General features: G+C 37.3%; 2 protein-coding genes across 2 annotated transcripts in view; both read left to right on the top strand.

Annotated features, from left to right (window-relative positions):
• The first annotated feature begins 221 nt into the window (after positions 1-221).
• On the top strand, positions 222-6,817 carry LOC130033552 (amine sulfotransferase-like). Its single transcript, XM_056125318.1, has 3 exons — positions 222-315; positions 4,554-4,737; positions 6,364-6,817. Exons 1-3 carry the CDS (start codon positions 307-309, stop codon positions 6,483-6,485), a joined length of 315 nt encoding a protein of 104 aa, XP_055981293.1. The 5' UTR covers positions 222-306; the 3' UTR covers positions 6,486-6,817.
• Positions 6,818-12,393: 5,576 nt separating this feature from the next.
• The window catches only part of LOC130033670 (amine sulfotransferase-like), a 35,986-nt gene continuing 28,540 nt past the window's right edge, over positions 12,394-19,839 (top strand). Inside the window, exon 1 of the mRNA XM_056125464.1 lies at positions 12,394-12,403. Coding sequence (XP_055981439.1) covers positions 12,394-12,403 — 10 coding nt within the window. The remainder of the gene's footprint in view (positions 12,404-19,839) is intronic.

Genomic DNA, 19,839 nt, shown 5'->3' on the forward strand with positions numbered 1-19,839 from the left:
GGGTGGGAGGGATACTGGGATCCGTGGTGGTGGGAAATTGGCACTACTGGAGGGATGGGCATTTGATCATTGTATAATTCAAACCCAAGCACAAAAATGTGTAAGTCTACAACTGTACCTCATGGTTTCTTACTAATAAATTTTTTTTAAATAGCAATTTTAAAAAAAGACAAAAAAAAAGCAACACACTTACCTTGCTATTTATTCATTATCCTCACAGTGATATGAAGCATTTGGTTTGATCACATCAAAGGCTGGTATGAAAACAGAGATAAATTTAATATTCTATTTTTCTCATATGAGCAGATGAAAAAGGTAAGAGAAGTATCATTAGCATGTGTTTCTTTGAAACCTTTCTCATCTTTGTATCAATGACCAAGGTTTTCTCTATTATATTCATATCTAATAGACTTTTTTGTGTACTAATTTCCTGCTCAGCCCTCAATTATTGGTCCTCGTAAGGGTTTTCTTCTCAATACAGATAGTAAAGTAAAGTAAAGGCCCTCCCGTTGATCATCGATTTTCTCAAGCGGGTCCAGTAACATCTCCATTGGAGACTTTGTTGTTACTGTGTCTGGCGTATCGAATACTCTCGGTAGCTCCGAGAGGGGCTGAGGAATCGAACTCTGGTCGGCCATTTTGGCTGCGTGCAAGGCAAACGCCCTACCCACTGTGCAATATTTTGTGATTAACTTTTCTGTAGGCAGTGAGAGCAAAATGGCAGGCTCACATTTCTAGGGCAGCAGTTTAATAAACTTAAATAAGAGTGAGGGCACTCTGGAGCCCAAGGACAAATAGTCACTAAAATATGACTGATTAGCCAGAGGAGATTATGGGTACTGTGAATAAAATCTTCGTTTTATTTAAAAAATTATCATTCCTATTTTTCTTGTATTTAGACTCTGTGATTTACATACTTATTTACATGAGCTTTAGGCACACAATGTTCCCACCTCCACTACACTATCTCCATTCCCCATCCCAATAGCACTTACTCCAGATTACAGCTCCCTCGAAGTCTCATACCTTGACAGTAGCAAATCTAAGATTCGTTGCTGTAGTTTGAATCCTTTGCTACAATAATGTGCACTAAAGTACAGTGAACATATATATATATACACATATATATATACATATATATATTATATAGACACTTTGTTTCTATACCATAGGGGGACTCAAGGTCCCTGATCTTTGTCCCTCCAGACCTCCTCTTCTTGTTTACCTCTTCTTCATGTTGCTTTCCTTGACAATTTTGGTTTTGGTAACAAATGATCTAGAACTAGTGTTTCTCTGAGCTTTGTTGTATATCATTCGGTAGGCATATTATTCTATGACTTGTATGAGAACATCCAGGCTTGACCTTTTTCTTTCTGACTTATTTCATTTAATATAAGAACCTGCAGTTTCATCTATGTAGCAGAAAATCGCATGGTTTCGTTTCTCTTTGCGGCTAAGTAGTACTCCATGTATATGTATACCACAACTTTATTATCCACTCTTGAACTGCCAGGGCTTGAAGAGCTAAGAACCACAATGAGTACTGTGTCTCCATGTCTTTATTTTAGCACTTCTGGAGATACCATGCAGTGGGATCTCTGGGTCTTATGAGAGCTCTAGTCTTAAATTTTTGTGGAATCTCCATAATGTTTTCCATAAGAACTGAACTCTTATAATTTTTGTATTGCTGAGAAATCTATTATAATTTCTCCCCTTTCATCTGTGATCCAATATATCTATTTTCCTATTTCTTCCTCCCACCCACCCATATGACAAGCTAAGGGTTGGGTATGTATGTTATCCTTATTCTTTCAAAGAACAAGATCTTTGTTTCCTTGTACATACATATTGTTTTCTTAATTTCTATATTACTTATTTTATCTCTCATTTTTAATATCTCCATTCTTTGGCTAATTTGGGGACTCATATTTGGCTAGGTCCTTAAGATATGTGTTTAGAACACTGATATGCACCTTTTTTATTTTAAAATATAGGCCTGTATTTTTATAAATTTCCTCTTTAATACTACCTTTGCTGTGTTTCATAAATTCTGGTAGTTTGCTGCTTAAATCTGAATAGTTTCAAGCACGCTTTTAATTTCTTCTTGATTTCCTCTATGACTCAGTTGCTATTCAGCACCATTCTGTTCAGTTTTCAAGTATTGGAGCTTTCCCCTATCTTCTCTTTTGCCGTTTAATTTCAACCTTCAAAATGTTATCTGAGATGCTCGATAAAGTTTCTATTTTTGTGGCTTTCTCTATTTTATTTTATGTCCTAGTATGTGATATATCCTGAACAATGCTCCATGGACACTACAAAAGACTGTATTCAGCTTTTTGAGGGGATACAATCCTGTAGCTATCAATAAATCCCAGCTCTTCCAGATGCTCATTTCGGGCACTTTATACTTACTGATTTGCCATCTGGTTGCTTTATCCAATGGTGAAAGTGGAGTGTTGAAGTCTTCAACTATGGCTTTGTCTCTATTGATGATTTATTTCATTCCGTAAATAGTATCTTTATAAATTTTGCTGCCCCATCATTCAATGCATCTATGTTGATATATGCACTTTGGGCATCAGGTCAGAGAGTTCTCAACTGGTTGCTTACCACAATAGAGTGATTATTCTTATCTCTTATTATGTAGCAAAATAAGCTATTTGATCTGATTAGAGCTGTCCCAGTCTTCCTTCCCATACAGTATTTCAACACTGGCATTCAGTATTTCAACACTAATTCCACCACCACTGTCACCATCCTTCAGAATTTGGTTCTTGTGACTCAGAATTATTTTTCAAGTTCTGTCAATAACACATTGCTGCTTCTGCCTGTGTTGTTTGTTCTATCTCCATTACAGTTAAAGTTATTTCAACAGGAATTTAGGAGTGAATCTAGTTCCTGCTTTTGTTGAAGGATTTATGTGAGGTATTCTGACACAAAAGTAAGAACCTCTAGATTCCTACCAGCCCTTAACATTCATTCTCTAAATTGGGTATCAAGCTAAAGCTACCAAGTAGAAGGATTTTAGAATTATTTTATCTCAATTTTTGAAAGTGTTACTGCAAGGTTTATGTTAAATCTTTCTTAAACGTTTTGAGCTTTTCTTTCTGGATACATATAATTATTAAATATAATTATAATTATTAAAGATGGTCGTTAACATAACTCCGTTTTTCCTTTCAATTGTTGTGCCACTACTGTCTGAGCTCAGGGATTATTCCTGACTCTGTGCTGAGGGAAAATTTTTGCCAATGCTATAAGGACCATTTGAATTGCTGGGAGCTGAATCCTGGTTGGCACATTGCCTTATCACTGTACCTTCTCTCTGGACAGCATGATGACTTTTAAACTTTACAGGGGTACCACAGCAATATCAATTTAGTAGAAATAATCTTTGTAGTTGGGGAATAATATTTTTAAAAGATATATTTCAGTGTAATTGTTAATAAATTATAATATATTCAAAATATATTCAATATTTTATTATAAAAGAGGGCTGGAGTGATAGCACAGCGGTAGGGCGTTTGCCTTGCATGCAGCCAACATGGTCGACCCGAGTTCGATTCCTCCGCCCCTCTTGGAGAGTCCGGCAAGCTACCGAGAGTATCTCGCCCGCACAGCAGAGCCTGGCAAGCTCCGCGTGACCTATTCGATATGCCAGACATAGTAACAACAAAATCTCCAATGGAGACGTTACTGGGCCCGCTCGAGCAAATCGATGATCAACAGGAGGGCCTAATTATAAAAGAAAATGCATTTGATTATTTTCTTAATTGTAAACTAAAACAAACAATTTGAGTATGTTTGTGTTCAAGTAGATAATATTAAAATATACACTAGTGCATAGAATCTTTGCTGACTTGAGATATTTTCAATTTGTATGGATTTGTTGGAACATCCCTGTCACTGTCTCTCTCCTCCCCTTGTTGACTGATTTGCTCAAGTGGGCCCAGTAACATCTGCATCATGAGAATTGTTGTTACTGTTTCTGGCATATTGAATACGTCACAGGTAGCTTGCCAGGGTTTGCCGTGCGGGCGAGATACTCTCGGTAGCTTGCTAGGTTCTCAAAGAGAGGCAGAGGAATTGAATACAGGTTGGCCATGTTGGCCGCATGTGAGGCAAGTGCCCTATCTTCTGTGCTATCACTTAAACCCGTTGGAACATCATCCTTTTGTAATTCAAGAAAGACCTGCAATTATTTTAGTTTTTTCCCTAATAAAATGTAAGCTCAGTAAACACAGGAAGCATATATTTACATTTCTCATCAGGTTGCGCACCAGCTAAAACATAAGACATCCTAAAAGTATTGGTTAAATGAATGAATCAATGAATAAAAATAAGGTGTTTTCATAAAATTAAAGGACTGGAAGGTATAACAAAGCTAAGAACCTGCCTTTCTACATAAAACTAGGAAGCACCAGATCCTTTTTAAACTTCAGGTTTAGAGTAAGAACAAATAGGTTTTGTTTTCTAAAATGTGAGAGATACTAATCTGTATCTTATGCATTCCTTATAAACTGAATAGGCGTTCAAACTCAAAACTCTTTCAGGATCTCAAAAGTGCTGTGCAAACACTCTGCAACTTTCTTGGGAAAGAACTCAGTGAAGATGATGTGGATGCTGTTGTGAGACAAGCTACATTTAAGAATATGAAATCTGATTCGCGAGCAAATTACAATGATATACTCAAAAATACAGTTGGAATAAAAAGTGAAGGGCATTTTCTGCGCAAAGGTAACAGTTAGTGGTTTAGGTTTTGGCATTTCCTTGAATCCTAGTTATTAGGCCAAATATATTATAATTCCTCACTGTCACTGTCACTGTGCTCCCGTTGTTCATCAATTTGCTCAAGGGGGCCCAGTATTATTGTGAGACTTTTTACTGTGTTTGGCATATCTAATACATCACGGGTAGCTTGCCAGGCCTTGCCGTGGGGGCAAGATACTCTCGGTTGCTTGCTGGCTCTCTGAGAGGGGCGGAGGACTCGAACTTGGGTCGGCAGTGTTGGCCGTGTGCAAGGCAAATGCCCTAGCCTGCTGTGCTATCGCTCCAGCCCATAATTCCTCAATAACCCTCAAAACATAACAAATTGGGCTTTTAAGCAAAATCAAGATCTCACCTGAAAATATCTAAAATATATCCTATTAGTCTAAACACTTTTTTAAAAAAAGAAAATCAATAACTAAACTTAATATTAAAGTTTAGTTTTCAATTATTTTTCTTTTATAAGAGCTTATATTTTAAAATATTGCAGGAAGTCTTTCCTAACTATATTTGGATATATGTGAATTTCTGTCAATTTTTCTTTATTTCTATTTGCTAGCTTAATAGTACCCTTAAAGTTATATTTCAGTTTAATTTTAAATTTAATTTACAAGTTTTATTTTAAATCTCTCTTATTTAAAACATATTTAAGGGACATACAGAGAGAGGAAAAGAGTCTTTTGCATTTTGATGCGGCTTGTACATTGTGTACCACAAACATTCATACTATAATAGATATGTTACCTTAAATACATTATAAATATAAAAAATACACAGAGGTATTAGATTTTGGACAGGAGAGGAAATTTGGATTAATATATTTCCTAGTCAACATTTTTTATGTTGAAAGAAGTGATGACATTAATCCAATTGAATGAGTTCTGGAAGCAGCAAATATCGTAACCAAATCGGCTATGAATTTCATTAACACAATCAGCTGTAAATTCCATTTTCCAGTAAAATTACAGCAATGGAAGTTCTGGGAATCATTTTTTAATATTACATTGTTGCTTAAATATCTCTGTTCTGTTTACACAGTTTAAAAATACTGATTTGGGGCCTGGAGTGATAGCACAGCGGGTAGGGCATTTGCTTTGCACGCGGCTGACCCGGATATGATTCCCAGCATCCCATATGGTGACCCGAGCACCACCAGGAGTGATTCCTGAGTGCAGAGCCAGGAGAAATCCCTGTGCAATGTCCGGGTGTGACCCTAAAAAGCAAAAAAAAATACTGATTTACATATAAAAATTTAAGACATCCTCAATTTTATGTTTATGTTCCAATTATGTGATGTAACAACTAAAGCTTGATGAGAAGTATATTGCCTGAAATTTATTAAAATATATCTTAAATGTTATTCAATTCATATTTATTTTTCTCTAAAGTAAGGTCATAATTGGATTATGGTTGTTGATGAATTTATGAGAGGAATAATTTGACATACTTACAAAAGGAAAAGTGAATTCTTAAGCTGAATTGACAATGAATAATTATTATCTTTTCTTAGAAAGGAGAGTAAACAGTATTGTGAAATTTTTTGCCTTGAAAAATCTAATTTCTCAACTAGGATCTAACATGCAACTATCACATTAGGTACCATTGGTGATTGGAAAAACCATTTCACTGTGGCGCAAAGTGAAAGATTTGACATGATATTCCAAAGGAAGATGAAAGACATGCCATTGAAGTTCATCTGGGATATAAATGAGGAGTAGAATCAGTGTGAAAGAATCATGTAAGAATCTATCAAAGGACACATTTTAGATAAATTTTCAATAGTGCTTCCCATAAAAAATTAGTCATAAAAGTCGATTAATAAAAATGAACTGTCACTTCATAAATGTGCTGCCTGTCTGATGCATAGTGAAACTTTCAAAATTAAAAGCACTTGGAGCATGCTGTGTATTGTTATCATGTACAAAAAAGAGTCATGGGAAACTTTCAACAGGATTCGGAAGAAGTGTCTTGAATTTTCAGTAGTATGCGTTTTTTCCCTTGTTTGCTATTATGTTTCATATCAATAAAGATTAAAATCATTGTATCCTTATATTTAAGTTTTGATAATTTGATATAAATTCCATGTCAAACAATGAAGCATCTCTTTGATAGTTCATTAGATCACAAAGTTTGCACCCAGTTCCAAAGATGAATCAAGCATGTAATTGACCTGGGTTCAATTCCTCCATCCCTCTCACAGAGCCCAGCAAGCTACTGAGAGTATCTCGCCAGTACAGGAAAGCCTGGCAAGCTACCTGTGATATATTCAATATGCCAAAAAAGTAACAACAATTCTCACTATTTGTTGTGAGACATCACTGGTCCCTGTTCGAGCAAATCGACAAACAACAGGAGAACAGTGCTACAGTGCTACTTTAATACTTCGCTAGGAAAACTGTGTTTATTATGCCTTTCAATGACTAATGTACATGTATATAATAGTTTAAAGTTGAAGTCAAACTGCTCTGAATAACTAGGAAATATAGGAGTATATTTACCATTCTCAACTGGTGAATAAAATTGAGTCACAAAAGTAGTTAGCAAATAATACAAAGAGAATATGAAACCAGAGCATATTCGTTTTTTAAGATGGATTTTTATTTTAATGTAGGAAAAAGTCACAACTGTTAATATAATTCTAAAGTTGAAATTGATTAGATAACAAAGCTCCATTATTAAAATCATTAAGTCTAAAATTAATCAAGATATTCCAAACTCCAAATGATCATAAGAGGACATTATGATTGACTTTATGCCATCAACAGAGAACCTAGACAAATGAATAAATTTCAGAAGCACACAACTTTTCAAATATCAATCAAGAGTAAGAGGAAACTAAAATATACCAATCTAAGTTAGGAAATTTAAATATTAATTTAAAAAAATCTCCTCAAGAATAAATTTTACCAGGAAGATAGGTTCACTAGTGAGACCTACCAAAATTTAAAGAAAATGTACAAGCTGTACTTGTCAAAATACTTGAAAACCTTGCAGCAAACTAATATCTCTAGAAAGACATCACTGTGGTACCTAAAAGCAGAGATGTTTCTAAAAAAATACAAAAGAAAAATACTCATCTATATGTCTTATAAACAGTATAGAAATCTTCAAGAAATTCTGAATGAATGGAATACAACAATATATCAAAAGGATGATACATCACAATAAAGATTCACTCCAGGAGTGCAGGGTTGTTTTGAGATATGCAAATCAATTAATGTAATGTGCCAAGACATCAACAAAAATAAAGATAAAAATATATGATATAGGAGCGCTGAACCTCTGCCTCTTTCTCTTCGTCCACCAAGCTGTGCTGGTCTTCTCTCCCACCCACGTGAGTTTATCGCTGGTATTCAAACCCAGGACTTGGATTTCTCCCTGCAAGCCTCCCAGGCTTCCTCTCGGACCTTAGGAGAAAAGCAGCCTGAGCCTCTGCCTCTTCCTCTTCGTCCCCTAAGCTGTGTGTTCTTCTCCCCCAACCAGGTCAGTTTATACACAAGTATTCGAACCCTGGACTTAGATTTCTCCCTGCAAGCCCCCAGGCATCCTCTTGAACCTTGAGAGAAAAGCAGCCCTTAGCCTCTAACTCTTCCTCTTCCTCCCCCAAGCTGTGTTGGTATTCTTCCCCATGCAGACTTTACTCCCCCCACAAACACCAGGTACCCGTGGGGGCTCGGCCTTTTTCAAGTGGGTGTGGCTTCAGTAGAAGTGAGTGTGGCTTAATTTTAGGCGGGCCAATGGTCATGCAGCCGCAGGTAGTTTAGTTATACCAAGAAACCTAATTCCCATACATACACACCAACCTAAGAAAAAAAGCAAATCCCCACCACATGGGGAGGATGATGAAAAGAGTCCAGAAGCTTCTCTAGGTTTGCTCACCTAAGGGACCTCTCTGACAAAGAATTCAGATATGAAGTCATGAAGATTTTCTATGAACTCAATGAAACAGTCAGACAGACATCCAGTAAATTGAAGGAGCATATGAAAGAAACAATGGATCAGACATTCAAGAAAATCCAGGAAGAAATGAGAGTAGAAATTGAAAAGCTATGCACAGAAATGTCACAAATTAAAGATTCCATAGATGAAATAAAAAACTTAGTCTGTGCCCTCAACAGTAGAATGACTGCAGCTGAAGACAGAATCAGTGAGCTGGAAGATCAGCTAAACCAAGCTAACAGGCAACAACAAACAATGGCAAGGGACCACAAAATAGCTCTATAGAGAATCAGAGTCCTAGGAGATGATTCCAAGAGGAACAACATTGGAATCATTGGACTACCAGAAGCTCAGGGAAACAATCCTAATGAAAAGACCACGGTTAAACAAATCATTGCTGAAAAATTCCCAGAGCTCAACAATCCAGCAATTCAGGTCCAAGGAGCCCGAAGGGTGCCAGCTGAAAGAGATCCTAACAAAAACACTCCAAGACATATTATAGTTAGAATGATCAATGCTGCCGATAGAGACACAATACTGCAAGAAACAAGGTCAAAGAAGAAACTCACATACAAAAGAGCATCTCTTAGATTCACAGCAGATTTATCAAAGGAAACTCTCCAAGCCTGATGGAAATGATGGAATATAGTGAAAAAACTCACTGAAATGAATGCTTCACCAGGAATATTCCATCTGGCAAAACTCTCACTCAAACTCAAAGGAACTGTACAATATATTCTGGATAAACAGCAGGTAAAGAATTTCATAGACTCAAAACCAGAACTAAAAAAGGGCTAAAGGGGCTATCATAAGACAAGACAAACCTTACAACCACAACAAACCCTTACAGAAAGATGACACAAATTCCCATAAAAATAATCTCTTTCAACGTCAATGGTCTTAATTCACTTATTAAGAGATACAGAGTGGCAAAATGGACTCAGAGACATAACCCAACATTCTGTTACCTACAAGAAACTCATCTGAACAGTCAGAGCAAACACTAACTCAAAGTTAAAGGATGGAAAACAATCCTGCAAGCAATGAGTTCCCTCATAAAAGCTGGGTTGGACATACTTGTATCCGATAACATAGATTTCAGGTTGTAAAAGATTAGAAAGGTCAGCGAAGGCTATTTTCTATTCATCAAGGGATAAGTACAACAGGAAGAAATCACAGTCTTAAATGTATACGAATCTGAGGGAACAGCTAATATTTAAAACAACTGCTAACAGATTTTAAGGAGGACATTGCTAGCAACACAATAAGAGCCGGAGACTTCAACATAGGCTTATCACCTCTTCATAGATCAACAAGAACAAAACTCAGCGAGGAAACATTGGCTTTAAAAGAAATAGAAGAGAACCGGGCTTATAGACCTATACAGAGTTTCACACCCCAAAAAAGAAAGAATACACATTCTTCTCCAGTGTGCACGAAACATTTTCCAAAATAAACCATGTGCTAGGCCACAAAAGATACCTCAAAACACTCAGGAAGATAGAAAAAATATAAACATTCTTTTCTGACCATGATGCACTGAGAATAGAAGTGAATTACACACAGACACGGAGAACCCAATCAAAAACCTGGAAATTAAACAACTCAATGCTGAACAATGAGTGGATCAGGAAGGAATTTAAGAACGAAATCAAAAGATACCTGTAAACAAATGAGAATGAAGACACAAGCTACCAGAAGTTATGGAATGCACCTAAAGCTTTATTAACAGGAAAATATATAGCTCTTCAAGCATATCTCAGGACGGAAGAAAGGATGCACATAAACAACTTGACTTCAAAGCTCAAGATCTTAGGTAAGGTTCAGCAGAAGGAGCCGAAATCAGGCAGAAGAAAAGACATCATAAAACTTAGAGCAGAAATCAATGACACGAAAACCAAAGAAATCATCCAAATGATCAATGAAACCAAGAGCTGGTTCTTCAAGCAAATAAATAAGATAGATAAACCACTAGCAACACTCACAAAGAAATATAGAGAGAACCCTAATAAATCAAATCAGAAATAAGAATGGGGATATCACAACAGAAACAAAAAAATTCAAAAGATAATCAGAGACTACTTTGAAAGACTGTATACCATAAAACAAGAGAACCTAGAAGAAATGGATAAATTCCTGGATACCTTTAACCTCCTGAAGGTGAATCAAGAAGACATAGAGTACCTGAATAGACCTATTAACATCAAGGAAATTGAAACTGTAATCAAAAGTCTTCACAAAACCAAAAGTGCAGGTCCAGATGGATTCACTAACGAATTTTTCCAAAGATGTAAAGAGGAACTATTGCCAGATCTTCTCAAGCTTTTCCAGGAATGTGAAAAAAAAAAACAGAAACTCTCCCAAACAGTTTCTATGAAGCCCATATCTCTCTAATACCAAAAGGAAACAAATACACCACAAGAAAAAGAAAACTACAGGCCGATATCCCTGATTAACATGGATGCAAAGATTCTCAGCAAAATACTAACAAATAGAATTCAACAACTCATCAAAAAGATGATACACCATGACCAAGTAGGATTCATCCCAGGGATGCAAGGATGGTTTAGCATTCGGAAATCAATCAACATAATGCATCATATCAACAAAAGAAAAGACAAAAACTATATGATCATATCAATAAATACAGAGTAATCATTTGTCAAGTTTCAGCATCCATTTATGATGAAAACAATCGCAAAATGTCCTCAATATAGTTAAAGCCATCTACCACAGGCCTACAGCAAGCATCATCCTCAATGGGAAAAAACTGAGAGCCTTTTCCCTAAGATCAGGGACGATACACGGATGCCCACTCTCTATACTACTGTTCAATATAGTACTGGAAGTACTTGCAATAACAATTAGGCAAGAAAAAGATATTAACGGCATCCAGGTCGGAAAGGAAGAAATTAAGCTCTCACTATTCGCAGATGATAGGATACTATACCTAGAGAACCTAAAACCTCTACCAAGAAAGTGCTAGAAAAGTTAGACTTGTATAGTAAAGTGACAGGCTATAAAATCAATACGCAAAAGTCCATGACTTTCCTATACTCGAAAAGTTAAAGAGAAGAAAGTGACATAAAGAAAACAATCCCATTCACAATTGTGCCTTAGAAAATCAAGTACCTAGGAATCAGCTTAACTAAGGAACTAAAGGACCTGTACAAAGAAAACTACAAAAATCTACTTCAGGAAATAAAAGAGGACACCAGAAAATGAAAAAATATCCCCGTTCATGAATCGGGAGAATTAACAATGTCAAAATGGCAATACTTCCCCAAGCACTGTACAAATTCAATGCTATCCCTATAACCATATCCATGACATTCTTCAAAGAAATGGAGCAAACACTCCTAAAATTTATGTGGAACAATAAGCGCCCCAAATAGTTAAAGCAAGTCTTGGGAAAATGAAAATGGAAGGAATCAACCTCCCTATCTTCAAACTCTACTACAAAGCAGTAATAATAAAAACAGCATGGTACTGGAACAAAAGCAGAGCTGCAGACCGATGGAACAGGGTTGAATATATTGACATCTCCCTCCAAGCATACGAGCATCTAATATTTGATAAGGAGGCAAGAAAAGTGAAGTGGAGCAGGGAAAGCCTCTTTAACAAATTGTGCTGGCAAAACTGGATGGCTACATGCAAAAAAGAGGGATCAGATCTCTCCTTAACGCCATGTACAAAAGTAAGATGAAAATGTATTAAAGACCTCAACATCAGACCAGAATCCATAAGGTACATTGAAGACAAAGTTGGCAAAACCCTCCATGACATTGAAGCTAATGGTATCTTCAAATATGTCACCTCACTAGCCAAGAAAGTGAAAACAGAGATAGACAAATGAAACAATCTTAAACTAAGAAGCCTCTGCACCTCAAAAGAAACAGTGACCAAAATACAAAGACAATCTACAGAATGGGAAGGCATATTTGCCGAGTACAAATCTGACAAGTGGTTGATATCAAGGATGTACAAAGTACTGCTTGAACTCCACAAGAAGAAAACATCCAATCCCATCAAATGTGTGGTGACGAAATGAACAGAAATTTTCTCAAAGAAGAAATCCGAATGGCTAAAAGGCATATGAGAAAATGCTCTACATCATTAATCATCAGGGAGATGCAGATCAAAACCACAATGAGATATCAGATATCACCACAGAGACTGGCCCACATCCAAATGCAACTGGTGCTCGCACGGATGCGGTGAGAAAGGGACCCTCTTTCACTGCTAGTGGGAATGCCGATTGGTCCAGTCCTTTTGGAAACAGTATGGACGTTTCTCAAAAAATTAGAAATTGAACTCCCATTTGACCCAGCAATACCACTCCTGGGAATATATCCCAGAGAGGCAAAAAAAATATAGTCGAAGTGACATCTGCACTTGTTTGTTCATTGCAGCACTCTTTACAATAGCCAGAATCTAGAAAAAACCTGAGTGCCCAAGAACAGATGACTGGTTAAAGAAACTTTGGTACACCTACACAATGGAGTACTATGTAGTTGTTAGAAAAAATGAAGTTATAAAATTTACGTACAAGTGTTGTATGTACACCACAGAGACTGGCCCACATCCAAAAGAACAAAAGCCACTGGTGCTGGCACAGATGCGGTGAGAAAGGGACACTTTTTCATTGTGGGAATGCCGATTGGTTCAGTCCTTTTGTTTTCTTCTTGTGGAGTGACCAAGTTTCTTCTTGAAGAGTGGCCGAATTTAGTACCAGGAGGTTTGTTTCATGGCTTGGAGGCCAGCCACACATGGTAGGGTAAAAGGGAGCTCAGATAGAGAAGGAAGCACCAAATAAAGGGTACTGTGAGGATACTCATAGAATGGGAGAAGCATGCTGAAAATAGACTATAGACCAAACATGATAGCCACTCAATGCCTCTTTTGCAAACCACAACACCCAAAAGGAGAGAGAGAACAAAAGGGAATGCCCTGCCACAGAGGCAGGGTGGGATGGGGGGATGGGGGGTGGGAGGGATACTGGGACCCTTGGTGTTGGAAAATGGGCACTGGTGGAGGAATGGGTATTTGATCATTGTACAATTGAAAGCCAAGCACAATAGTTTGTAAGTCTACAACTGTACCTTATGGTTTTTCACTAATAAAAATTAAAAAATAATAATAATATGATATGCCAAGTTTTATTGAGAAAAGCTTCAACAAAATTTATTATCAGTTAGTTCATGACCAATGAAAGTTCTCAACAAAACTGACATAAAAGGGACATTCTTCAAGACAGTAATAACTATTTCAAACTAACTCACAACTAAATCATACCCAAAATAACAAATGAAAATCTCCCCTCTGAGGTACAAGGCAAGAAAATTCTCTTTTATTACTACTGTTCAATATTATTTTAGGAGGACTTGCATCAGTCAGTAGACAGTAAAAAGAAGCCAAGGGGATACAAGTGGAAAAAAAGTAAAATTATTCTTTTTTATAATAAACCAGGGTAGCAAAGTAACAGGCTACAAAATGAATACACAAAATATGTTCCACTATTATAATTCAAACAATAGACTAAAAGAGATAAAGATCAGAAAATATATTTTTTAAAGTCGTGGTACAACATTAAATATCTAGTAATCAATTTAACAATGGATATGAAATACCTAAGCTATAACAGGTATGAAATGAATAGAAAGGACTATTCCTTATGAAAGGGATAAGAGAAAACAGAAGATGGAAAAAACAACATCCCCAATCAAAAAATGAGGAGGGACAGGGCAATAGTACTAAAAGTAAGGTGTTTGCCTTGCATGTGGCCAAGCTTGGTTCAATCTCCACCATTCCTTATGGTTCCCAAAGTACTTCCAGGACTAATTCCTAAATGCAGAGCCAGGGGTAAACCTGACCATGCTGTATGTGACACACAAAAAAAGGAAAAAATGGGGAGAAGGGATAAATACCCAGTTCTGTGAAGAATTTATATGAATAAGAAGCTTATGAAAAAAGAGGTTATTTTCTCTATTAGAATGATAGAAGCACAAATCAAAATGATAGTGATGGGGGCATATATAGAACACAAAGGAAACAAGTGTTTACAGGGGTATTGCAAAAAAAGAAACCCTTTTCACTGTTGGTAAGAATGTTTTATGATGCATCCACTCTGGAAAACAATATGGAGGTTTCTTGAGAAAACTAAAAATGGAACTCCCATTTGACACATCTAACCCACTTTTAGGTATCTACCATGAAAACACAAAAATATTAATTTGAAAATATTTATGCTCATTGTATCACCTAATACAATAGCCATGTACGAAAGTAACCCAAATGCTCAAAGACTGGTGAATAAAATATAAAAATTGTGATAAACATACACAATAAAATATTGTGCAACCACAAAAAATTCATACAGTTTATTGTAAGATGAATGAAATTGGAAGATACCAAGCTTAATGAAAGGAAAAAAGCAGAACAACTACAAGATGCTCTCACTAATGAGTGGTATAGAGAAATGAATCAAGCGTATAGATAATATCACTAGAAAATAAACCTTGTACACTAGATTTCAGAACTGATAGCGCCATGTTGGAGGGGAGAAGGTAAGGGAACACTATCAGGTTGATTGAAGTTACATGGGAACATAAGTTGAGGTTCTGGAACATGAGTAGTTGCCAAGAGAGTTAAAAATATACAACATGGTATATTCCAGAAGTTGTATTGCTGGGTCAAATGAGAGCTCAATATCTAGTTTTTTTGTTTTGTTTTGTTTTGTTTTGTGGAATGCCCAATTGTTTTCCAAAAGAGCTTCCAGTAGGTATTCCCACAAACAATGAAGACGAGTCCCTTTATCCATGGATCTGTACCAGAACTGGCTTTGCTTTTCTTATTATTTTAGATGTGTGCCATCTCTGTGGTGTGATATGGCATCTCATTGTTGTTTTGATTTGCATCTCCCTGATGACTAGTGACGAACAGCATTCTTTTTTGTGTCCTTTGGCAATTCAAATTTCTCTTCTGAGAAAGTTTCTGTTCATTTCATTGCCCCATTTTCTGATGGGGTTAGATGATCTTTATTGTAGAGTTCAACCAGAACATTGTATATCTTTGATATTAAGCACTTATCAGAATGGTATTGGTTGAATAACCTTTCCTATTCAGTAGGCTGTCTTTGTATCTTTGAATCTTTGTCATTGTCTCTTTAGAAATGCAGAAGCTTTTTAATTTAAAGTGGTCCCATTTGTTTATCTTTATTTCCACTTGCTTGGTCAGTGGCATTTTATCTTTGAAGATACCTTTAGCTTCAATATCATGGAGGGTTTAGTCTACATTTTCTTCCATGTATCTTATATATGTGATGTTGAGGTGTTTAATCCATTTTGATCTGACTTTTCTGCATGTTAGATATCTGTCTCAGCCAACTTTTTTTGTATGTAGCTCTCCAGTTTTGCCAGCACCACTTGTTAGAGACTTTCCTTGCTCCACTTCATATTTCTTGCTCCGTTGTCAAAGATTAAATGAGAAAATATTTGAGGGTGTGTGTAAGGATATTCAACCCTATTTTATTGGCAAGTGGGTCTTTCTTTATTTCAATACCATGCTGTTTTAATTACTATCAATTTGTAGTAGAGTTTGAAGTTGGTAAAGATGATGCCCTCCCATCACCATCTGCCCTACTATGTTCATTGCAGCACTATTCACCATAGCCAGAATCTGGGAACAATTTAGTGCCCAAGAATAGAGGAATGGATAAAGAAACCATGGAACATCTATATAATGGAACACTATGCAGGTGTTAGAAGAAATGAATTCATGAATTTGTCTGTAAATGGATAGACATTGAGAGTATCATGCTGAGTTAAATAAGTGAGAAGGAGGAGGACATATATAGAGTGCCTGCATTCATTCATAGAAGACTAATATCCATGGCCTGGGAAAATAGGGACTAGGAGGTCTTGTCATTGGTTGGAATCAAGAACAAGTATATGTGTGGGGGGTTGAGGTAGGTAAGATAGAGAAGGGAACTGTATGACAATAATAGATGGAAAGTATCACGCTGGACAAGAACTGAGTCTTAAAAGTAAAGGTAAAGGTAAATGCCCTCCCATTGATCGTCGATTTGCTCGAGCGGGCCCAGTAACATCTCCATTGGAGACTTTGTTGTTACTGTGTCTGGCATATCGAATACGTCACGGGGAGCTTGCCAGGCTTTACCGTGCAAGCGAGATACTCTCGGTAGCTTGCCGGGCTCTCCAAGAGGGGTGGAGGAATCGAACTCGGGTCGGCCATGTTGGCCGCTTGTAAGGCGAACACCCTACCGCTGTGCTATCGCTCCAGTCCCAGTCTTAAAAATAGGTAAGGGAATATTCCCGATAAACTTTCAGTATCTGTATTGCAAACCGAAAGGAAAGAGAGACAGAGAGACAGAGAGAGGAAGAAGGAGAAAATAGAAGAAAGAAGAAGAGGAAGAAGAAGAAAACAAAGAAGAAGAAGAAGAAGAAGAAGAAGAAGAAGAAGAAGAAGAAGAAGAAGAAGAAGAAGAAGAAGAAGAGGAAGAGGAAGAGGAAGAGGAAGAGGAAGAGGAAGAGGAAGAGGAGGAAGAAGAAGAAGAAGAAGAAGAGGAAGAGGAAGAGGAAGAGGAAGAGGAAGAGGAAGAAGAAGAAGAAGAAGAAGAAGAAGAGGAAGACAAAGAAGAAGAAGAAGAAGAAGAAGAAGAAGAAGAAGAAGAAGAAGAAGAAGAAGAAGAAGAAGAAGAAGAAGAAGAAGAAGAAGAAGAAGAAGAAGAGAATCTGCCATAGAAACAGCAGGCTGGTGGTGGGATAGGGTCATAGGAGGAAAACTGGGGATACTGGTGCTAAGAAATGTACACTCGTGGAGGGATGGGTGGTAGGACACTATATGATTGAAATCTAATCATGACAGCTTTATAAGGGTCTATCTCACAGTGATTTAATTGAATATATATATATATATATATATATATAACAAAACGATGACTGTTAATCAACAAACAATGGAATAATTGGTTGGAGCAAAGGAGGGTCAGACCAGAGGTGACATCAGAATAAGAGTGGAGAATCATGGGCACATTGATCTCAGTGGTGTGTAGAAAAGTTCTATATCAATTTCATAAAATTAAATACTGCTGTAATTCTATTACCTGAACTACAATTAACAATTTTTAAAGGAAAAAATATAACTAGAAAGAAACATAAAGGTAAAGGTAAAGGCCCTCCCGTTGATCATCGATTTGCTCGAGCGGGCCCAGTAACGTCTCCATTTGGAGACTTTGTTGTTACTGTGTCTGGCATATCGAATACTCTCGGTAGCTTGCCGGGCTCTCCAAGAGGGGCGGAGGAATCGAACTCGGGTCGGCCATGTTGGCCGCTTGTAAGGCGAATGCCCTACCCGCTGTGCTGGGCTGGAGCGATAGCACAGCGGTAGGGTGTTTGCCTTACAAGCGGCCAACATGGCCGACCCGAGTTCGATTCCTCCGCCCCTCTCGGAGAGCCCGGCAAGCTACCGAGAGTATTCAATATGCCAAACACAGTAACAACAAAGTCTCCAATGGAGATGTTACTGGGCCCGCTCGAGAAAGAAACATAATAGGAAAAATTTATAAAATTGGCTAACATAAGTATTTTAAAGCATCTTCCCCCAAAAGATATAAATATAAAAATTGGCAATGTTCAAGTTAGCAAAGCACATGTTATGCATGTGCAAGGTCTTACATAGGACATTATGGTCCCTTGGGCACTGCTTGGGCCCTTGAGGATCTGATACTTCCAACTTAGGATTTGGAAGTTGTTTCCTTCCAAATAGTAAGGAAAGAACTCCCACAATAATTTAAAGAACAAACAAACAGGAAAACATCAAATGGGAATGGCACAATATCCATCCACAGTTAAATAAGTAAATGGCAAAAAATATTAGTAATAATGCATGAATTACTTGTTCTGATTATATGTATATATACATATATATAAAATGAAAGAGCAAAATTTTTTGCATGGTTTATTATATAAGCAATTGGTATTAGTCTTAGATTTTGGATTGAGACTGGTCATTTAGAGGGGCTAGAATCATAAATTGGTAAAAAGACAAGTCACTTGATGACTTGAATATGGGGTAGTTACACATAAAGAAAGAAATTGAATATAAAAAGAATTTCTGATCAATGAACTAGGACTCAGAGCACAGAAACATGCCCTTACGAATATGGTCAGTTAAGTCTTCAACAAAGGAGTTAGAATGAAATAGAGCAATGTCAGTCTCTTCAACAAATGGTATTTGAAAACTGCTTAGCCATGTATAAGAAAATGAGACGAGTGATAGCACAGCAGTAGGGCTTTTGCCCTACACGCAACCAGTCCAGCCGAGCCAGGTTCAATTTCTCTGCCCCTCTCGGACAGCCTGGCAAGCTACTGAGAGTATTCAATATGCCAAACACAGTGACAAGAAGTCTCAAAATGGAGACTTTACTGGGCCCATTGGAGCAACTCGATGAACAACGGGAGGACAGAGTTTTGACAAGAAAATGACTATTTTATATTTAACGTTCAAGCTCACAGACTTGTGCAGAGAAGCTATAAAGGAAGCCCTCGAAGATAGAAGAGCGGTAGTGTTGGCTGATGCTGCAGAAGCTGGGAAAAGGATTTGCAATGCTTGCCTGTCCTTCGCCAACTACAAGACCAAGATAACTGCCCTCCGACATTCTGATGGATTTACCACATCTTTACCAGAATGGCAATGGAAAAGGTTATTCACGACTTCTACTCGGATCTCTTCAATAGCCATGTCCACCTACCCACATACCGAATTTTGCAGGACGCATGTGTTGTTCCCAGTGTTCTCCCTTCTGAAATCTGACCAGCCATTTCGTTTGTAAAGGAGCATACAACACCTGGTTCAGACAAGGTCAGATCCAAACACTACAGAATCTGCCACCGGTAGTCATCATACACTGACTTGGCTCTTCACACACTATCTGTCTGAATGCAAAGTTCCATCCCAGTGGAAAACCAGCAGGACTGTTCTGTTGTACAAGAGGAGAGACATTCAGACATCAGCAACTATTGCCAGATATGCCTGTTGTCCGTTGTCTACAAGTTATTCACTGTTGTCGTCCTGAATAGGATTGGCAGAACACTAGATAAAGGACACCCTTTC

The sequence above is a fragment of the Sorex fumeus genome, unplaced genomic scaffold, assembly GCF_029834395.1.
Source record: "Sorex fumeus unplaced genomic scaffold, SorFum_2.1 ptg000054l, whole genome shotgun sequence".
NCBI lineage: Eukaryota > Metazoa > Chordata > Mammalia > Eulipotyphla > Soricidae > Sorex > Sorex fumeus.